Source organism: Microcaecilia unicolor, chromosome 4, assembly GCF_901765095.1.
Source record: "Microcaecilia unicolor chromosome 4, aMicUni1.1, whole genome shotgun sequence".
Lineage (NCBI taxonomy): Eukaryota > Metazoa > Chordata > Amphibia > Gymnophiona > Siphonopidae > Microcaecilia > Microcaecilia unicolor.
In genome coordinates, this window is record NC_044034.1 from 151,344,976 (window position 1) to 151,366,689 (window position 21,714).

A 21,714-nucleotide genomic window follows, 5' to 3' on the forward strand; every position below is an offset into this window, starting at 1 on the left:
TGTAAACTCTTACAATCACCAGCAGCCCTCACTGGTTCACATTCACACAACCAAACTTGAGTTTTTGTTCGGCTGTGGACGAAACCAGGTGATCAGTTTCAGCTACAATTTCGGTTTCGGCCACAAACTTTCAGATAGTTTTGGTGACAGTTTCGGCCAAAACTGAAAAAAACTATTTCAGTCGGCTTCTATCTGGAAGTAAGCATACTGAACCCTGCATGGAAGGCTAAACCCCAAAGCGCTAGTGTTTATTATTTCTTTATTCTTTAAACAATCTACAATTGTCATTGAGTAACAATAAAATATACACAGAGTACTTCAAATAGCATACAAATACAACTAATGGGACCTTATCATCCCCCTATCCAGAAATAAAGAGCTATACAATTCACCTCATAACTGGCCAACCACATAGCAAGAAATCAATACACCTAGTACCCCAGGATCAACGGTTGCTATTTACAAAACAGCTTGCTTAAACAAATGGGCTTTTAAATGCTATTACACAGTGTCCATTGCAGCCTGCTCCACCTCGAGCAAACATCAGCATTTATCATTTCTGCCTAGTGTAATCTCATGCTCTTTTAAAGATAATAAGCATTTGAAAGGCCCTCCAGAGTCCAGCAAACAGGAATACCAGAGCACACCTTTGCTTAGTAGTAAGTGGTTGAATTCTTCCCTGGCTCTGGAATGCAGTACTACAATGTTTACTTGGTGACTGGAATCCACCCCATCCATCTCTAACCCCTTTTATCAGGAAAGGCTCCAATCAGTAAAGGTTCTCTTCCACCTTGTCCTGCAGCTAAAGCCCCCCCCCCCCCAAGACGCATTTCAAACAATTGCAGCTGTCCATTCTGTATATTCAGAGCAGTGGGAAAATGTTACTACTACTACTACTTATCTTTTCTGTAGCGCTACTAAATGTACACAACACTGTACACAAACTGGAAAGTCAAGAGGGTAATTTTTCTGGAACCTCTCTCTGTCCTGGGACATAACCCTCTCATTCTGTAATAGGTCACCTAATGTGTGGGTAAGATGTAGAAAACTTACTGTTGTGCGCAAGTCTGTTCCAGTTAGGAGCATAAATGCCAGTTGGGTTCTAATCAATATTTATTTATTAATTTATTTTGTTGCAGTTGTATCCCACATTTTCCCACCTATTTGCAGGCTCAATGTGGCTTACATTGTTCCGTAATGGTGATCGCCAGAAGGAAAAATACAGATTTATATTGCATTAAGGTTTGTAGATGACAGAGTAGATTAGGCAATCAAGTAAAAAGAATTCAGTTTTCTTGATGAGAAATAAAATGGTAATGCATTAAGGTTCAATCGTGACAGAGTAACTTAGGCAGTCAAGAATAGAGAGTTCCGTTTAGTCCAGTTCTGGTATGAGTTTTGTTGTCTAGTATTTAGGATGGATCATTATGGTATGCTTTATTGAACAGGTTGGTTTTTAGTAATTTTCGGAAATTAGTTATGTCGTGTATTGTTTTTGTGGCTTTTGGTAATGCATTCCACAATTGCACGCCTATGCAGGAGAAGCTGGATGCATATGTTAGTTTATATTTTAGTCCTTTGCAGCTGGGGTAATGGAGATTCAGGAATGTACGTGATGATCTTTTAGTATTCCTGGTTGGTAAGTCTATAAGGTCTGACATGTAGACCGGGGCTTCACCATGTATGATTTTATGTACCAGAGTGCAGATTTTGAACGTAATCCGTTCTTTAAGTGGGAGCCAATGACGTTTTTCTCTTAGGGGTTTGGCATTTTCATATTTCGTATTATAATTTAGTGCACAACTTGCTTACCCCCTGTTTACTAAGCTGCGCTATCGGCTGCCATGTGCTAATGTCGACATAGCCTATTTGCTTTGAATGGGCTATGTCAGCATTGCTGCACGGAAGCCGCTAGCGCAGCTTAGTAAACAGGGGCATTAGTGTACAAAATGCAAGGGTCCATGCACAGGGGAGGTGCATGGGCAGGGCATGGATGCACTCAACATTTAGGCACATAGGGCTAGATTCTATATATGGCACTGTAAAAATTAGGGCTGAAAAAAATAAGCCTAGACGTATTCTAGATGCATGGTTTATAGACTATGCCTAGGGCCCATCCATGCGACTAAATCTAGTCATGGGAATTTATGCCAAGTAAAACTTGGTATAAATGCCAGCGACAGAGGCACACAGCGGGTGTATTTGATAACAGCGCGCATAGTTTTTAGTAACGCCCATGATCTGACCATTCCACGCCCATGGCTATGCCCCCTTATTGGCAGCTCACATTAGAGTTTATATGCATCACTTTAAAGAATACACTTAGCAAATTGTGTGCACAAATTGTAATTAAAGCCAATTAGTGTCAATAATTGCCTGTTAGTTGGCAATTATCAGCGCTAATTGGCTTGTTAAAATAATTAAACTGTGTGCGCAATATTGAATACAACCTGAATTGCACACACAACTCAAGTTGCACTATATAGAACGCCAGTGAAGGCCCCCTTTGCCACAGCTTCGAAAAAAGGGGCCCTTAGGTAGGCTTTTCCTGATTAAGGCATGCTAATTTATACTCATAATGTTTCATTTTATTTAACAGGAACTTTGTGGCATTGAGCTGCTAATAGTAATGTTAATTGTTTTTGTATGATTGTATTATTTATTATTGTGTATATAAACTGCTTAAAATGTTGAGATAGTGCGGGGTGTAAATTTTGTAGCCAAGGAATAGTTTGAAAGTGGACATTGGGACCCTCTCCCCAATTTCTGCCTTGAGCCCCTGCATGTCTCACAGCAGCCCTGGGTAGGTGATTTCAATATACCAGATGTTGATTGGGACATCCCTGCTATGGTTTCATCTAGTAGTAGGGACATTGTGAATTCTCTACAGGAAGAACTCTTCCAGCAACTAGTAATGGAACCCACAAGAGACAGGGCCATACCTCGTGCTTAGAAAGGGGAAGATGGATGTTATAGTATCCAGTGATCACCAGATGGTGCGGCTCAATATAAAGACAAGCATAGAGAGGGTTCATTCAAAAGTGAGAATCCAAGACTTTAGGAAATTTAACTTTCTCGTAATGGGGGAATACCTCAAGGAGTCCTTAGCAGGCTGTGATCATTTGAGGGAAGCAGAAAAGTGGTGGGCAAAACTGAAAGGAGACATTTTAAAGGCAACAAACCTTTTTGTAAGGAAAGTAAATAAAAGTAAGAGGAAAAGAAAGCCATTATGGTTCTCAAAAGAAGTAGCTGAAAAGGTAAAGAAAAAAAGGTTAGCCTGATCCATTACACGAGTTCGCAGAAAGAGCAAGACAGACAACAATATCTGGAAAAGCTAAGAGAAGATGGTAGAGTAGTCAGGAAAGCAAAGATGGAAATGGAAGAAAAAGTAACCAAATACAGTAAAATGAGGGGACAAGACTTATTTATTTTAGATACATTACTAATAAGAAGATGCACCAAAGTTGCATTATCAGACTCAAGGATGAATATGTAGCAACTAATGAGAATAAAGCAGAATTGCTTCACAAATATATTCATAGACAAAATCCTTTCTCATTAACAGGCATTTATTTCTCCAGAATAAGGTGAATTTTTCTTTTTAATGTATTTACCTATTGGAGATATTTAAAAAATATGTTTCTAAAGTGCTAAACATTCCTGAAAATTAAGTTCATATGCAGACTTATTTTTGAAAGAGAAGGGCGCCCATCTTCCGACACAAATCAGGAGATGGGCATCCTTCTCCTAGGGTAGCCCAATTCAGCATAATCGATAGCCGATTTTGGGCGCCCTCAACTGCCTTCTGTTGCGGGGACGACCAAAGTTCATGGGGGCATGTTGGAAGCGTAGCAAAGGCAGGACTGGGGCGTGCCTAACACGTGGGCATCCTTGACCAATAATGGAAAAAAGAAGGGTGTCCCTGACAAGCACTTGGGCGACTTTACTTCATCCATTTTTTGTTACAATCAAGCCTTGTAAAAGGTGCCTGAACTGACCAGATGACCACTGGAGGGAATTGGGGATGACCTCCCATTACTCCCCCAGTGGTCACTAACCCCCTCCCACCCTAAAAATAAAACTTTTTAAATATTTTTTGCCAGCCTCAAATGTCATACCCAGCTCCATGACAGCAGTATGCAGGTCCCTGGAGCAGTTTTAGTGGGTGCAGTGCATTTCAGGCAGGTGGGCCCAGGCCCATCCCCCTCTACCTGTTACACTTGTGGTGGTAAATGTGTGCCCTTCAAAACCCACCAGACACCCACTGTACCCACATGTAGGTGCCCCCCTTCACCCCCTAGGGCTATGATAGTGGGTTTGTGAGGGTTGGGGGGCTCAGCACACAAGGTAAAGGAGCTATGCACCTGGGAGCAATTTCTGAAGTCCACTGCAGTGCCCCCTAGGGTGCCCGGTTGGTGTCCTGGCATGTCAGAGGAACCAGTGCACTGCGAATGCTGGCTCCTCTCATGACCAAATGGCTTGAATTTGGCCGTTTCTGAGATGGGCGTCCTCGGTTTCCATTATCGCCGAAAATTGGGGACGACTATCTCTAAGGACGACTATCTAAAGTCGACCTAAATTTTGCGATTTGAGCATCCCAGACCGTATTATCGAAACAAAAGATGGACGCCCATTTTGTTTCGATAATCCAGGTTGCCCCGCCCGTTTGCCGAGATGTCCTGTGAGGACGTCCTCAGGAAAACTTGGGTGCCCCTTTCGATTATGCCCCTCAAGGTATCTAAAGTTTTCTATCTCTCACCCTTTAAGAAGAGGGAGGAGGTGATATTTGATCTTTTCAAATTCAAGAATCTTTTGATCTTCTTTGTACGGCAGAATTCCTTGAAAGCTCTAAACATAAAGCACCGGTAATGGCAAGATTAATTGTGAACTTTATCTTGGACTGGGATAGGCGTTACCTCCTTAGGCTTTTCCTTCATCACAGAGATACTCCTTTTTTTAGAACTTGTGGGGGAGGATTTTCCCTGACGTGACCAAGATGACTCAGACCAAGAGGAAGAGGTTCCGTTTCTTAAGGCTTAGTGCTTCACAGCTGGGTGCATTGTTCTGGCTTCATTTTCTATGCAGGTGTGTCATTACAGACAAGAATGTGATATAGATCTTGTATGAACCCAACTAATTTATGCAAGTTCTTGGCTAATATGAAACATCTGGGTTCTTCTCTGAGATCCTCTCCCTTGCCCTTATAAGAGCATTAGATAGTGCATATGTGTGATGAGAATTGTTTTCTCTCTTGAATTTTAGCTCTGGAACTCTTTGCCGGAGGATGTGGTAACAGCGGTTAGTGTATCTGAGTTTTAAAAAAGGTTTGGACAAGTTCCTGGAAGAAAAGTCCATAGTTTGCTATTGAGACAGACATGAGGAAGCCACTGCTTGCCCTGGGATTGGTAGCATGGAATGTTGCTACTAATTGGCTTTCTGCCAGGTACTTGTGACCTGGATTGGCCACTGTTTGGAAACAGGATACTACTGAGCTAGATGGACCATTGGTCTGACCCAGTATGAACTGTTGTTATGGAACTCCTTCATTTTATTTATTTTATTTTATTTTTTATTTTTGCAAATTTCATAAATAAAAATTTAAAAGAAAAAGATAAGTATTGGAAATATTAGAGGCAGCTCTAAAAGGTGCAGTTTTTGCTATTTGTGATGGTTGATGTTACCTGGAAAATTTTGTGTTGTGAATATTTCCCTTTTGTCCTGCTTATGTACTAGGACAGTGATATACAGATGTTCAATATTATCTAGTCAAACTGAGAAAGAGATCTATTTTCTAGTTCAAGCTACTGTAACTATCACCATTATAAGACATATACTGACATTAGCTTGTTAAACTATGCATCTGCCAGTAATTAGTTAAACTCGTAATGTCTGAATTACCTTTGGCTCTTGCATGATTCTATTTTAGTTTAACTGAGATAGTCTGAGGGCTTCAGCTTTGTGAATGCAATTCCATGGATAGTGTCCAGATGATCTCGTTCATATATCTGTCCATACTTATTTTAACCTACAATGGAATTCACTTTTAAGTTAAGCATTTAATTTGAGGTTACATCACAGCCCTTCAAACATATTTATTCTTGTGTGCATTAGGAATTAATTCAATAAGGGATCAAGTCACCCAAGTTTAGGAATTAGAATCATTTCCAGCAAAAAACATATTTTTCACATTCAGCAAATAATGTTGATTGTATCCTGTGTTTAAAAAAATACAGATCTCAAAGGCCACGTTTTTATTGGGGAAGGTGAATAATGCTTTTTAAATCATAGGCTGGCTGGCCCCAGTTCAGACCTGGATAATACACTTTCAGCTTTGTTTTAATGCCTTTTTGCTTCAGTAGTAGCTCAAGGCAGCATACATTAGGCATTTTCCTGTCCCCAGAGGGCTCACAATCTAAGCAGATATTCAGCCCGTCTTTCCGACTGCGCCCAGAACAGGTTACAGAATTACATTCATAATGCAACATAAAATGAAACAATATAAAGTTAATTAATAGTTCCAGCCTGACGTTTTCCATTACAACTCATCAAACTGCTAAATTTAAACAAGGAAGTTTTAACAGCCTTACGAAATCCTGAAAAATCATTCATGGAACTCACAGAGGGAGGAACCTTATTCCACAACCATGTCATAAAATAAGAGTAAGCTGAAGAACGAGCACACTCCAGATGAAAAGACTTGGCAGTTACGGGCTGAATGAAACCCAGATATTCAATGCTGGGTCATGTCCAGGTACCAGCTTTGAATATCCAGATCCTCGGAAGACCCGCAAGATATGCAGGTGCTGGCTAGTATTCAGTGTTGGCACACACATACCTAACTGGGCAAGATATGACTGCTTTTTCAGTGGTCCTGTCTGGTTAGGTATGGGGGCACCACCACTGAATATTACTGGAACCCACATATCTTTTGGGTTTACCATTACTCCAGTGCCATAGCCATGGGGGGCCTGGGCCCCCTGACCTTTGGCTCAGGCCCCTTCCGCTTTAATGGCTGGCAGGGATGCCAAGCCCCTCCACCTGAAGAGGTCTCCGTGAGTCCCACCTGTGGTGTCCAAGCAGTACTTATGTCAGCAGGCGCACTTTGGCCTCCGATTCCAGCTATCTTCCGCATGCTCAGTTCAGCGACTAAACTAAGCATGCACGGGAGGGCTGACATCGGTGGCTGAAGTGCACTGCTGACTTGAGTACTGCTCTGGAAACACAAGCGGGACGCATGGAGGAGACATCTTCGGCTGGCGGGGGTTGGCTTCCCCGCCAGCAAAGGTATACCTCAGTTGCGGTTGCCGGGGGGGAGGGGAAGTGAGAGAATAGCTGGTCCCCTTAGTCCACCTTTGAGCTCCGTGCCCAAAATGCACTTCTGGCTATGCCCCTGTCTGACTCCACCCATGGACTGCCTGTCTGTCTGGTTAAGTACCACTGAATACCTTCCCCTGACCTGCTGAGTGGAGTTTAAGCGGATATGAGGTTCTCCTGCCCACATAAACCCCTTTGACTATCTACCTCTAGATTTCTACCTGAGGCAATGGAGGGTTAAGTGACTTGTCTGAGATCTGAACTAGACTTTCCTGGCTCTCAGCCCACCATTGTAACCATTAAGCTACTCCTCCAATCAGATTTGTTTTCTTTTTTTCTAGTATTGTTAGTAGCTGCCAGGCAGGAGCCAGTCTCAAACCAGTGACCTTGGGCTGGGAAGCACCTGTCTTCCAGGAGGAGCTGTTCTGCCTCTTGGGATTCAATAATATGCATGACATTTAGTTTTCCCTTTTAGATGTGCTGTAACCCTCTCCTGATTCCACCAATGCCTGGAATTGAATGAGGGATTGAACTAAGGGCAAGCAGCCATAAATACTGGCCTACTTTTCAATAACCTCACATTGCCTCATTTAAGTACATACATAAGTACAAATGTGTTGCCCAGTATCCTGTTTCCAACAGTGGCCAATCCTGCTATCGAGCGGGAAAGAGCGGGATATAAATGCCACAAATAAATAAATTAAATAAATAAAAAAAGTACAATACATTTTATGCTGCTTATCCTAGAAATAAGAAGTGGATTTTTCCCCAAGTCTCTTTTAATAATGGTCTATGAACTTTTAGGAAGCCAGACAAACCTTTTTTAAACTCTGCTAAGCTAACTGTTTTACTACATTCTATGGCAATGAATTCCAGAGTTTAATTACACATTGAGTGAAGAAATATTTTCTCTGATTTGTTTTAAATTTACTACTTTGTAGCTTCATTGCATGCCCCCTAGTCCTAGTATTTTTGGAAAGAGTAAACAAGCGATTCACGTCTACCCGATCCACTGCACTCATTATTTTATAGATCTCCATCATATCTCCCCTCAGCTGTCTTTTCTCCAAGCGGAAAATCTCTAGCCACTTAATAATACCTAACATTCTATTTGCTTTCTTCGCTTTCTTTGCCACACACTGAGCAAAAGGCTTCAACGTATCAACAACGACGCCTAGATCCCTTTCCTGGTCGGTGACTCCTAATGTGGAACCTTGCATTACGTAGCTATAATTTGGGTTTCTCTTTCCCACATGCATCACTTTGCAATTGCTCATATTAAACGTCATCTGCCATTTAGATACCCAGTCTCCCAGTCCCACAAGGTCCTCTTGTAATTTTTCACAATCCTCTTGCGATTTAACAACTTTGAATAACTTTGTGTCGTCAGCAAATTTAATTACCTCACTCCCATCTCTAGATCATTTATAAATATGTTAAAAAGCAATGGTCCGCTGGGGAACCCCACTATCTACTCTTCTCCATTGAGATTACTGACCATTTAACCCTACTCTCTGTTTTCTATCTTTTAACCAGTTTTTCATTCACAATAGGACACTACCTCCTATCCCAACACTCTCAGATTTCCTCTGTCTTTCATGAGGTACTTTGTCAAACATCTTTTGAAAATCCAGATACACAATATCGACTAGCTCACCTCTATCCACATGTTTGTTCACCCCTTCAAAGAAATGTAAGACTGCTGAGGCAAGATTTCCCTTCACTAAATCCATGCTCAACATTTCTTATACACCCATAGGATTCTATGGAGAAAGAAGAAATGAAAAACAGAAATTTGAACTATATTGGCATTATTTATCATAATAAAAATAATAAGTATTATTATTTTGACATTTGTATCCTACATTATCCTGAACAAGCTCAGGTTCAATGTGGCTTCCATTCAAGAAAAACATCAAAATATAATACAGTCAGATAATTAATTATAACATTTTAACATATTTAGAATAATTGTGTGTTTATCATGACGCTAGGCTAGAATATTGGTTATGTTGAAACTAAAGAGACGGCTACATTAGTTTATTGTGGAGAAATAGCCTAATAGTTAGAGCACTGAGATTAACATCCAGGGGTTTGTGGTTCAAATCCCACCACTGCTCCTTCTGATGTGGGTAAATGACTTAATCTTCCATTATGTAGTTCCCCAGCCAGTGAGGTTCACTGAATATGCATGACAGAAATTTGCTTGCAGTGGACCTTACTGTACTTGAATGTAACTCACCTTGAGATACTACTGAAAAAGGTGTGAGTAAAATAAACAAATGATCAGGTAGGTCTTTTTTTTTTTTGTCTGCCTGTGCTTGAGAACACTCAATACCAACACTTTTTTTTTTTTTTTTTTAAATTAGCATCAGCCCCTGGGAAATGAAAGGCGGGGAGGGACTGGATTAGAAAGCACAACAATTCTTCTAACTCTGTTCAATACATGTATAAATTTAAGTTTCCTGAACCTTAAAAAATAGGCACAAGTAGGAGAGGGAGGCGAGAGATAGATAAAAGGGTCATTAGTGTCTCTCTCTCTACCTCGCCCTCTCCACGGTGCTTTCCCCATGTTATGATCCTAGTAGAGAAGGCAGTATTCTAGGGCAGTAGATCTCAACTCACCCCTCAGGACACACCTAGCCAGTCAGCTTTTCAGGATACCCACAATGAATATGCAACTTTTTCTCTTACATATTCACTGTGGATATCCTGAAAACCTGACTGGCTAGGTGTGTCGCAAAGACTGGGTTAAGTATCCCTGGCCATAGGACTAGTGTGAAACATACTGGGGCCAGGGCAGAAATTTAGAAAGGGACCCTGAAGTCCTCTAGCAGGCTTTAATCTCCTTTAGTTTCAGGCAAGCTTGGGGCCCCCTGTGGCATGAGGACCCAGGGAAAATGCCCAGTTTGCAGTGCTCTAATACCAGCCCTGCCCCAGCAGGTACTGCTGTCTTATGCTCCCCGAGTATCACATTGTGACTGAGCTCTATAGCTGCTTACAGGCCGCAGTATGTTGCAATGTGCTATCACATGTGCAGATAACACAAGTGCACTTAATACAGTTACTAGTTAGCTATTGGGATTTAATAACCCCCTTTATGAAGAGATTCACAGTCTGATCCAGCCTTCCTCCCCAATGCCCTCGATCATCCTGTCTATATCTCTGCAAGAGCATTACCTAATCCTCCCTTAACTCCTCATTCCCCCTCCCCCACCAGCATTTACTTGGGGGGAGGGGGGGTTCCTAATGGGATGGTGTTGGGTCAGGAGCAATCACTGGATTTTCTTACCCTGTTGCAACCATGGCTTCAAAATGGCAGCTCCGACCTGTAGTCTACTGTTGCAATACTACTGCTAAGGGTCAAATGCCAAGCTGTTGAAAACTCTCTGACCTTCTGTGTTATTGGGTCCACTAGCCCACAGTGGATATTTTTTTATTACATTTGTACCCCGCGCTTTCCCACTCATGGCAGGCTCAATGTGGCTTACATGGGGCAATGGAGGGTTAAGTGACTTGCCCAGAGTCACAAGGAGCTGCCTGTGCCTGCAGTGGGAATCAAACCCAGTTCCCCAGGACCAAAGTCCACCACTCTAACCACTAGGCCACTCCTCCACTAGTATTATTAAATCTTCAAATGCAATTGAATTATAATTGTTCAGAAGAGCAGCCCAGAGACTAGAGATGTGCTCATTCATTAGCACAGATTTGGTTTCTTGAGGCACATAAAAAAAGGTTTGCACAAAATATACGTGAATTAAGCTGTGAATTAATGGACATACAGTTTATTTCCATAAACTAAAATGTTCTAACAGGGGTAAAAACAAATTGTTAACACACTGAAAAAAATCAACAAAAATCAGAGCAATAAAAAAATATTATTAATATAATTTTAATTTATTTGTTTTATTTATTTTTCCTGTGCATGGCCCTACCAGAGACTCTGATGGCAGAAAAGGTTTTCAAGGCTCGTCCAGTATGCCCAGTTCTCCTGTATCTTATTTATTTACTTACTTATTTATTTATTTATTTATTGCACTTGTATCCCACATTTTCCCACCTATTTGCAGGCTCAATGTGGCTTACAGAGACCTGTTATGGCGTAGCCATGCTAGGGTAGAGAGTACAATTGGTGTTACAAAGAAGACAAGGAAAACAAGAAGATTTGGTCAAGTAGTTATAGAGAGATAACATTCTGAATAAAGGTGGATGGGTGTTGTGTTATAGTTGGTTACGTGTTCTCGTGGTAGGCCTTGTTAAAGAGATAGGTCTTCAGAGATTTGCGGAAGTTAGTTAATTCGCTGATCGCTTTCAAGACTCAGAGCCACTTCCCCAGAACTAAGGGCCCTCTTTACTAAAGGTGCACACGTTTTTAGCACGTTCTAATAATTAGCGCACGCTAACCGCGTAGACGCCCATAGGAATATTATGGACATCTACACGATTAGCGTGTGCAAATGCTTAGCGTGCACTAAAAACATTACTGTGCCTCTAGCACAGCTTAGTAAACAGGATCCTAAGGATGTAGCGTGTCCATCCAATGCTCTCTGAAATTCTGATACTGTACAGTAATACCTCGGTTTTCGTTGACTTCAGTTATCGTCGGTTTCAGTTTTCGTCGATTTTTTTCGCGAAAAATTTGTCTCGGATTTCGTCAGTTGCCTCGGATTTCGGCGGCGTGCCCACATGACCTCACTGCTAATTTTGCAAAAACGCATTCTCCTGCTCAGCGTGGCGTTTCTCGTTGTGTGAGCACCACCCCACGTGTCTAGCCAAACAATTCCATTGCTTTCCAGTGTTTTTATTCATATGGAAATAATTACCTTGGTTTTCGTCAGTGTCGGATTTCGCCAATTGTTTTTGGACGGATTATCGACGAAAACCGAGGTATTACTGTATTTGTATCCATCACCCTTTCTGTGTAGAAAATTGTTTCTAATGTTGCTCCTGAGTCTATCCTCTTTCAGCCTCATGGCATGATTTTTTTTTGTTTCAGAACTTCCTTTTCCACTGTAAACAAGCTTAGTTCTTGTGTGGCAGTTATGACTTAGAGATATCTGAATGCCTCACAGAGGCAGAGCAAGGCGGGACGATGATGAGTTTGCAGAATTGTGTTGGAAGCTTCCTGACACTACACTGTGTTGTTCAATGCTTCAGTTGCCATAGCACTAAGACTTCATCAATAAAAGGTAGTTAAAATTAAAGCTGTAGCAAGTGCCCAAAGCCTTTATTTGCCTATTAATGCTGTGGCTCACCATTAAGCTTTCTTTGTTGCTGGCCAAATGGTACTGTGGGTCATAGGCAACCAGGGCTAAATTCGGTAAATGGAACCCAAATTTGGGCACCAAAAAAAAACATGAGCACTAAGCAGTATTCTATAAAGGCAGTCCAAGTTGGGTGCTGTTTATCGATTAGCACTTAGCACCAGGATCTGTGCCCAACCTGGTGCAAATCCTCATGCCTAAATTAGGCACAGACCTTCCATATTCTATAACACTGCGCACAAATTCTAGGAATGCCCTTGCCCGCCACTGCCTCTCCCATGGCCACGCCCCTTTCAGATTCACGCTTAAGAATTTACGTATGTGTCTTTAGAGAATGCCAACTTGGAAGATGCGTGTGTAAATTCAAATTGTTGCCAATTAGAGTCAATAATTGAGTATCGCCCCATTATTGTCATTAATTGGCTTGTTATTTAATTAAATTACATGCACAATTTTGAGTGCCATATATGGAATTTGGGGGTCAGTGTCCTGCAATGGAGTAGCCAGGACTGATATTTTGGTGAAGACTGAGATTGATGTGGTTGAACTCTAGGCAGTGAAAATGTTGACACCGCCTCCATTTCATTTGCCCATGCTGCTACTCCTGACTTCAAAATGCAGGGTAAGTAGCCCACCCATAGTTATGCCTCTGGTGTCCTCAAAAGCACTATCATCTGGAAATGTGAACATTCCCTTCTTTCAGATCACGGTAATATGCCAAGCATTTCCTTGTTGGGTTTAAACAGTATGCCGTATATGATAAAAGACATTCTTAAGAAACCTAAAATCTTGTCTTTCATTTTGTTTTGCAGCTCTTATGTGAGGAGTGGGCAAGCTATGGAGCCTTTTACAAATACCAGCCAATAGATCTAGTTAGGTAAGAAAAGATTGACAATAAGGTTACTTGACAGAGACAGATTTAACCTGGTGTGATGAAGGATTGTTTACTTGATGCAGTCCTTGAGAGATGCAAATGGGCCAATTTTCAGGATATCTCTACTGAATATGTATGAGAGAGATCTGCATGCCCACTACCTCCATTGTATGTAATCACTTTTGTGCATATTCATTAGAATATCCTGAAAACCTGGACTGTTTGTGGCCCATGACGATTGAATTTGGACAAGTCTGGCTTAATAAAGACAGGTAGAATGAAAACTTCGCTAAAGAGGAGAAGTTATATTATGAAAGAAATTGTGTAATTGTTTCTGTGTGCTGAACACAAGTGTCTTACAAGTTCAGGAGTGGATAGTAGAACCCTTGGCAACAAGAGGAAGATAGGTTAATGTGTTCACATCAGTGGCGTAGCCAGACCTGACATTTTGGGTGGGCCCAGAGCTAATATGGGTGGCCACTATATATATAAGTAAGAGTAGCAATTCTTGAGATACTCCTAAATAATGCCTTAAAGTGCACTTGATGAAGGATTTCTAATAAACAGTCTGCCCAGTATCAATATAAACCACATACATACTCAAAGCCTATGTAGCAAACTTTAACACCACCAATTCTGAACACACAAATACTAATAACAGTACTTTTAAAAAGGCAGCAGTGAATATACACAACAGCATTACGCCTCTCACTGGAAAAGTCAGACTACTCAGACTGATATAGATCCCAACACAAACCACATGCCAGAAGAATCACTTTGCACATGCAGAACACAGACCAACCCTCATCAATTGCCCAGCATCAGCTCTGTCCTTCTCTACCCCTCCATTCCTCCCTGTAGCCCGACATCAGTCCTACCCTTCCCTTCCCTGCTCACCTCATCCTTTCTTATAACCTGGCATTAGCCCTACCCTTCCTTTCCTACCCCCCCCCCCATCCATCCACATAGCCTGGCATCAGCCCTTCCTTTCTCTACACTACCCCCCATCTATCCCTATAACCTGGCATCAGCCCCACCCTACTCCCACCTGTCCCTGTAGCCTAGTGTCAGCCCTGTCCTACCCCCTACTCATCCCACCATTATGATGTTAAAAAAAAGCATTTACAAATTGTATTACCTGCAGTACTGGGCTGGGCTGTGATACTTTACTTGTATACCCCAGTTTTATACAAGTAAAGTATCACATACCATGTAAAATGAGTTTATCTTGCTGGGCAGACTGGATGGACCCTACAGGTCTTTATCTGTCATCATTAACTATGTCACTTTATAACACCAGGCTTCCCAAAGGCAGATTACAGAAACAATTAAGATGAACAGTTAAGATCAAGAAATAGAATATTCTCACTGAAACTTGTAGATAAATGAGCACAAAATACAAAGATTATCACTGCTATTTCTACCAGCTATAATAATTTTTAAGCTGTTTTACTGATGTTCAATTTTTATTTTATATTTAACTCTAGATATAGGAAGGTTTCAAATAAATTAAAAAGCTGTTAAATAAGTAAAAAAAGAAAACAAAATCCTACCTCCACCTTTTAAGGCACTGTCTAATGCCTATCCAACTAGAACTGTTTTAGGCTTTTTACAGATGGACTACACATTTATTTTGAAAATTCTTTTGCTAAAGTCCGTATAATGGACTAGATAGGAACACCCCATCTTCTGTTTTCTTCAACCTCCTTGTCCTGTCCTGTGTTGTGTTGGGGACGGGTCGGGTGATAGCTCCTACAAGTGCCGCAGAGGTGGAACTCAGCGACCCACAGTACACACAACATGTGCTGTGGGAACGGTCCCTTACCTTACCTCTACTACAGCCATGGCGCCAGCCCAGCAGTCAAAGAAGAACAGGTCACAGGAGTCAGCTTTCCACAACCAACCACGGTCAAGCGCTGCTGCCGCCGAATAGCTGGGCTGCAGCAGCGAGTGCAGCCTGCAACACACACCAGATTCCCCCACCCGTGCTGCCAGTGCATGCACTGCTTGAAGCCAAGAGAAGGAGCAGAACGTCGTTGAGAGAGCTCATCCCAGCCGCAGCGGCCTTGTGTGGTAAGCTACTTTACTACTACAATGGCTGCGGCTGAGCTCTCTGGACGACGTTCTGCTCCTTCTCTTGGCTTCAAGCAGTGCAGGCACCGGCAGCACAGGGGGGCAGGCGGTTGAGTGGGCTGAAAGCGGCAAGCAGGTGCCGCTGGCGCCGCCAACCATCCGCAGCAAAGCAAGACACGAATCTGATCCAGCCAACTGGCACCACATGCACTGCAGGAACTTACTGGCGATGAATGCGCATAGGCACCGTTTTTCCATCCCCCCTAGCCAGAGGTGTAGCCAGGTTTTCATCGCAGGGGGAGCAGACTTTTATAAAATAGGCGCCAGTTGGTGTCAGCTAGACAGTAGTATCTGTGTTGTTGCTCAGGGGCTGTAGCAGGCACTGATTAATACAGGATGTCTCTGTTGTGTCCTGCCTACAAGGAAACAGTAAGTTACATCAGTAGGCAGGACACAGAAGAGGTCCCTGGACTGGCCAGAGCAGGCAACCTGTCTTCTTAACGTCAAATAAAAATATTCAAATCGTGACCATCACCTCAAGAATAGCACACCCAGTCCTTCCACTGCTAGACACCTTGTTTAAATCAAGATGGGCTTTTGTTTGTGTGGTGACTCTACAGGATGTGAAGAACACTAGTCTTGAACATTTTTATTTTGGTGGCCCTTGCCCCAGAGCCTCAAATAGGGCTAGACACTTTGGGCCCTGTTTACTAAACAACATTATCATTTTTAACGCGCATTAACCATGTATGTGCCTACAATATCCCTATAGCGAGCGCACTAAGAGGCAGATGCACTAAAGCTAAATGAGCCTTTAATGACTCTCCAACGAGGAAAATTTGATCCGTTGCATGCATCAAAGGGCTTTTACCGAGGAAGCCAGCAGCTAACAAAAACGGAATGGAGATGAGCAATTAGTGTGAAAACCCCATTGAAACGACATGCACTAACCTTTTCCGATTGCCTTTACGCAGGAAAAAGGCAGGAAAACTAACGAGAGGTCTGGACCACTCGTTAGGACAGCTCTGTGCCAGGAAAAATCATTAAGAGAAAAAATAAACAAACTTTGAGCCAATCCCAGCGCATTAGCAGAGCTAAAAGCGCTGTGATTGGTCCAAAGGACGTCAGAAAAACATAAATAAATAAAAATAAAAAAAGGATCGGGAGGGGGCAAGGGCGCTCATCAGGAGCGTCCTGTACGGACGGCCTTGCCCCCCCCCCCCCCCCCGCTGCTCCCCACTTTCCGCCGCTCCCCCCACCCCGAAAAAGCAAAATTCGAGCAGCCCCTGCCCCTCTCCCTTCCTCACTACTCTCACCTCAGCTCCGCCTCCCGACATCCTCCGTCCTGTGCCCCACCCCCTTTTGGGGTCGTCGCCGCCATTCCCCTCCTCCATCGGGCCCCCCTCCCTCTTACCGGGCCCGTGCAGCACCTCTCTCCTCTGTCCGAAGGCGCTGCACGGGCAAGAAGACAGCTGATGCCTGCCTTCGCCCAGCTTCGATGGCTCGTCTTTCTCCTGCTGGGCCCGCCCCTGTCTGACGTCAGTAACCTACGTAGGTTACCGACGTCAGACAGGGGCGGGCCCAGCAGGAGAAAGACGCGCCATCGAAGCTGGGCGAAGGCAGGCATCAGGCTTTCTTCTTGCCCGTGCAGCGCCTTCGGACAGAGGAGAGAGGCGCTGCACGGGCCCGGTAAGAGGGAGGGGGCCCGATGGAGGAGGGGAATGGCGGCGACGACCCCAAAAGGGGGCGGGGCACAGGACGGAGGATGTCGGGAGGCGGAACTGAGGTGAGAGAGTAGTGAGGAAGGGAGGGGGGCAGGGGCTGCTCGAATTTTGCTTTTTCGGGGTGGGGGGAGCGGCGGAAAGTGGGGAGCAGCGGGGGGGGGGACAAGGCCGTCCGTACAGGACGCTCCTGATGAGCGCCCTTGCCCCCTCCCGACCCTTTTTTTTTATTTTTGTTTTGATTTGGGAGCCATGTGCTTGTGATTTGACTGTGTTTTGACTGTTTGTGGCATGCGCAGAGCAGCTAACATAACGCTTGGCTGCTCTGCGCATGATTTGGGGGCCGATTAACGATGTGTATTGTGATTCTTTGATACATTGTACGTTTCAATACCGATCTCAGCATGTATGACTTTTTTTTTTGGTGCATTTTTCGTTATTTTAAAATCGTTAGGGACTTTAACGATTTAGATTTTTTTACGTTTGGTTGCTGCATCTGCCTCTAAGTGTAGGTGCTCTAAAAACACAGCACCTTAGTAAACAGGCCCCTTTGTAAAATAACACAAACCTCTGCAAAAGGACACCCAAAACCTATACTGAAAACTTACCACATCATAACAGCCCTAACCCACTTATGAAAAGACGGTGATATAAATATTACAGTAGGACCTAGAGAAGTGTTTCCCTAGGTGGTCCTGGAGTACCCCCTTGCCTTTCAGGTTTTCAGGTTATCCGCAATGAATCTGCATGAAAAAGATTTGCATTTAATGGAGGCAGTATATACAAATCAATGTCACGCATATTTATTGTGGATATCCTGAAAACCTGACTGGCAAGGGGGTACTCCAGAACTGCCCTAGAACACCAAACTAACAGACTGAACCCACCTACGAAAAGACAGTGCTATATATATTACACTAGACTCTGGAGCACCAATATACCTACTGTTGAGAAACTGGAACAAGCTGCACTGTTACACATTCCTACACAGACACTACATGCTAGCAGAATCCTTCACCTCAGTCACAGATGCAGAACATGGACAGACCCTCATCTATATAACGTAAGAGTAGCTATACCGGGTCAGACCAACAGTCCATCTAGCCCAGTATTCCTTTTCCAACAGTGGCCAACCCAGGTCGCAAGCACCTGGCAGAAACACAAATTGTGACAACATTCCTTGCTACCAATCTAATACAGAATACGGAGCCACCAAAACAAAACAACAAAAATTGAAATAGAGACCCTCCCCCCAATCTGCCCAAGGAAGCCAGACTCTATAAACAGTGCAATAAATACTGGTAAAAAAAAGAGAAAGAAATGCAAAATAAAACATTTTTTTTTAATGTACATTTTTGCAAAATAAAAATAGAAAAAAATGTACATTTTACAAAGCAGTATCTCAGTGCCTACAAAGTATTAAATACAAATATTTTTTTCTACCTTTGTTGTCTGGGAATTTGGCTGGTCCCAGTCTTTTTTTCCCCCTTGTTCCATAAGTCAGCCTTACAAATTCTTTCCCAGGTTGGGCTTTCCATTTCTTCTCCTCTTGTAAGTGGGTAGTAGCATCTCCTCCTTTAGTTCGTTGTCTTCAACCCCCCTCCCTGAGTCCAGCACCACTGTTTCCCCTCTCTCCTTCCATCGCCCACCCTTCCCGAGTCCAGCACCGCTGTTCCCCTCTATCCTTCCATCCCCCCCCCGAGTCCAGCGCCGCTTTCTGTGTTGTCGTCCCCCCCCCCCCCCCCCCCCCGCAGGGATCGTCAAACCTGCTTTGTTCTGTTCCTTCCCTCTACCGCGTCTCGACTCACTCCTCCAGCTCGGGCACTTCCTGTTTGCGCGAGGGCGGGACTCGTGACGAAGCCAGAAGGATCCATTGCCGGGCCCAATCAAGCAGTTTGTTGTTGCTGCTGCAGCGAAAGTGGTGTTGGGCTTGGAGACTCGGAGAGGGAAGCGTTTTGTGGAACCGTAGGGTGGGAAGGGAAGGGAAGGGAGAGGAGAAACTGCAAATTAAAAAAAAAAAAGTGCCAGCCCCGCCGATTCAAAATTGCATAGATGCCGTTTTGTTTAAAAATCCATTTAGGGGAGCGACCGCTCCCCCTGCGCCCCACCTGGCTACGCCGCCTACAACAGGGCAGAACTGAAAGGTTGTGCAGCACTCTCACTGCAGCTAACCGGCACCTGGAAGACAGCACCGGATTGGAGGAGCAGGACAAATTGGGCGGGCCTGAGCTGTGATTGGGTGGGCCTGGGCCCACCCAGGCCCACCAGTAGCTACGCCCCTGGTTCACATATCTGGCTTCACTGAATATTGGTCCTCCTTATCCAGAAATTCATCAGCTCATAACATCAGAAAAGTGTGTTTCCACTAATCCAAATCTTATTATGTTTTCTAATCCAGATGTTCTATGTTCTTTAAGGTTAGGGAGAGACCTTTGGAGTCTGCTGTTAGTGCAGCTGAAAATATATTTCTTCTTATATCTGATTTTTTGGTATCTTACAGGAAATACTTTGGTGAAAAAGTGGGACTCTATTTTGCCTGGTTGGGTGTTTACACTCAGATGCTCATTCCGGCTTCCATTGTTGGAATCATTGTCTTTTTGTATGGCTGTGCAACTGTAGATGAGAATATACCAAGGTATGAAGATCTTCTCTGTATTTCTTTTATTGTAGCTGCAGATGTTGCTTTCAGTCCCAGGATATTACAGACTATTAGAATTTTCCATGTACCCTTACGGTGGAATAGATCTACATAGTACTTTTTATTTGTAGTAAATTTAAAACAAATGGGAGAAAATATTTCTTCACTCAAAGTGTAATTAAACTCTGAAATTTGTTGCCAGAGCATGTGATAAAAGCAGTTAGCTTAGCAGGGTTTTAAAAAGTTTGGCTAATTTCCTAAAAGAAAAGTCCATATGCCATTATTAAGATGGACCTGGGAATATCCACTGCTTATTTCTAGGATAAGCAACATAAAATCTGTTTTACTCTTTTTAGATCTTGCCAGGAACTTGTGACCTGGATTGACCACTGTTCAAAACAGGATACTGGGCTTGATGGACCTTTGGTCTATCCCAGTATGGCAATGATTATGTTCTTATGTGGATAAAGAAGTATGGAGGCTCGTTTTCAAAGCATATAGACTTACAACATTGCATAGGTTACTATGAGGGGCATTTTCGATCGGGGACGCCCATCTGTAAGGGTGCCCATCTGCGAGGACGGCGCCGGGAAGGGGCGGGCCCGACTGTATTATCGAACGAGATGGCCGGCCATCTTTCGTTTCGATAATACGGTTGGGGCTGGCCAAATGGCAGAGATGGCCGGGTTTGAGATAGCCGGCCTCGGTTTTCGCCGATAATGGAAACCGAGGCCAGCCATCTCAAACCAGGCCAAATCCAAGGCATTTGGTCATGGAAGGAGCCAGCATTTGTAGTGCACTGGTCCCCCTGACATGCCAGGACACCAACCAGGCACCCTAGGGGGCAGTTCTAAAAATTAAAATAGCTCCCAGGTGCATAACTCCCTTACCTTGGGTGCTGATCCCCCCAAATCCCCCCCCAAAACCCACTCCCCACAACTCTACACCATTACTATAGCCCTTATGGGTGAAGGGGGGCACCTACATGTGGGTACAGTGGGTTTGGGGGGGTTGGAGGGCTCACATTTACCACCACAAATGTAACAGGTAGGGGGGGATGGGCCTGTGTCCACCTGCCTGAAGTGTACTGCACTCACTAAAAACTGCTCCAGGGAACTGCATACTGCTGTCAGGGAGCTGGGTATGAAATTTCAGGCCGGCAAAAAAATGTTTTTTATTTTTTGGGTGGGTGGGTGGGAGGGGGTTGGTGACCACTGGGGGAGTAAGGGGAGGTCATCCCCGATTCCCTCCAGTGGTCATTTGGTCAGTTGGGGCACCTTTTCAAGGCTTGGTCGTGAAAAAAAGGGACCAAGTAAAGTCGGCCAAATGCTCGTCAGGGCCGGCTTTCTTTTTTCCATTATCAGGCGAAGCCAGCCATCTCTTAAGCACGCCCCCATCCCGCCTTCTGTACCCTGCCGACACGCCCCCTTGAAGTTTAGACGGCTCTGCGACGGACTGCAGTTGAGGCCGGCCAAAATCGGCTTTCGATTATGCCGATTTTGCCGGCCTTGAGAGATTTGTCAAACTTCTTTGAAACCTTGCTCTATTACTCACCTTAACCATGTGTTCCAATAACAGATTCCATAGATTAATTATGAGCTGCAAGACAAATAACTTTCTACAATTTATTTTCTATCTGCTGGTCATTAGTTTTGTAGATTGTCCTCTTGGTTTAGTGGTATTTGAAATGTTAAATAAAGGTTCCCTATTTAACCATTTCACCTCACTCATATTTTTATAAACTTCTATCTATCCCTTCTCAACTACCTTGTCTTTAAGCTAAGGAGCCCATATCTGCTTAGCTTTTCTTCATGATGGATGTGTTGCATC

At 43.6% G+C, this 21,714-nt stretch overlaps 1 protein-coding gene across 1 annotated transcript in view; it reads left to right on the forward strand.

The window, feature by feature from the left end:
- Positions 1-21,714, forward strand: part of ANO1 (anoctamin 1) — a 187,448-nt gene that overhangs the window by 90,947 nt on the left and 74,787 nt on the right. The window contains exons 9-10 of the mRNA XM_030200739.1: positions 13,391-13,455; positions 19,747-19,881. Of these exons, the coding sequence (XP_030056599.1) occupies positions 13,391-13,455; positions 19,747-19,881 (200 nt within the window). The remainder of the gene's footprint in view (positions 1-13,390; positions 13,456-19,746; positions 19,882-21,714) is intronic.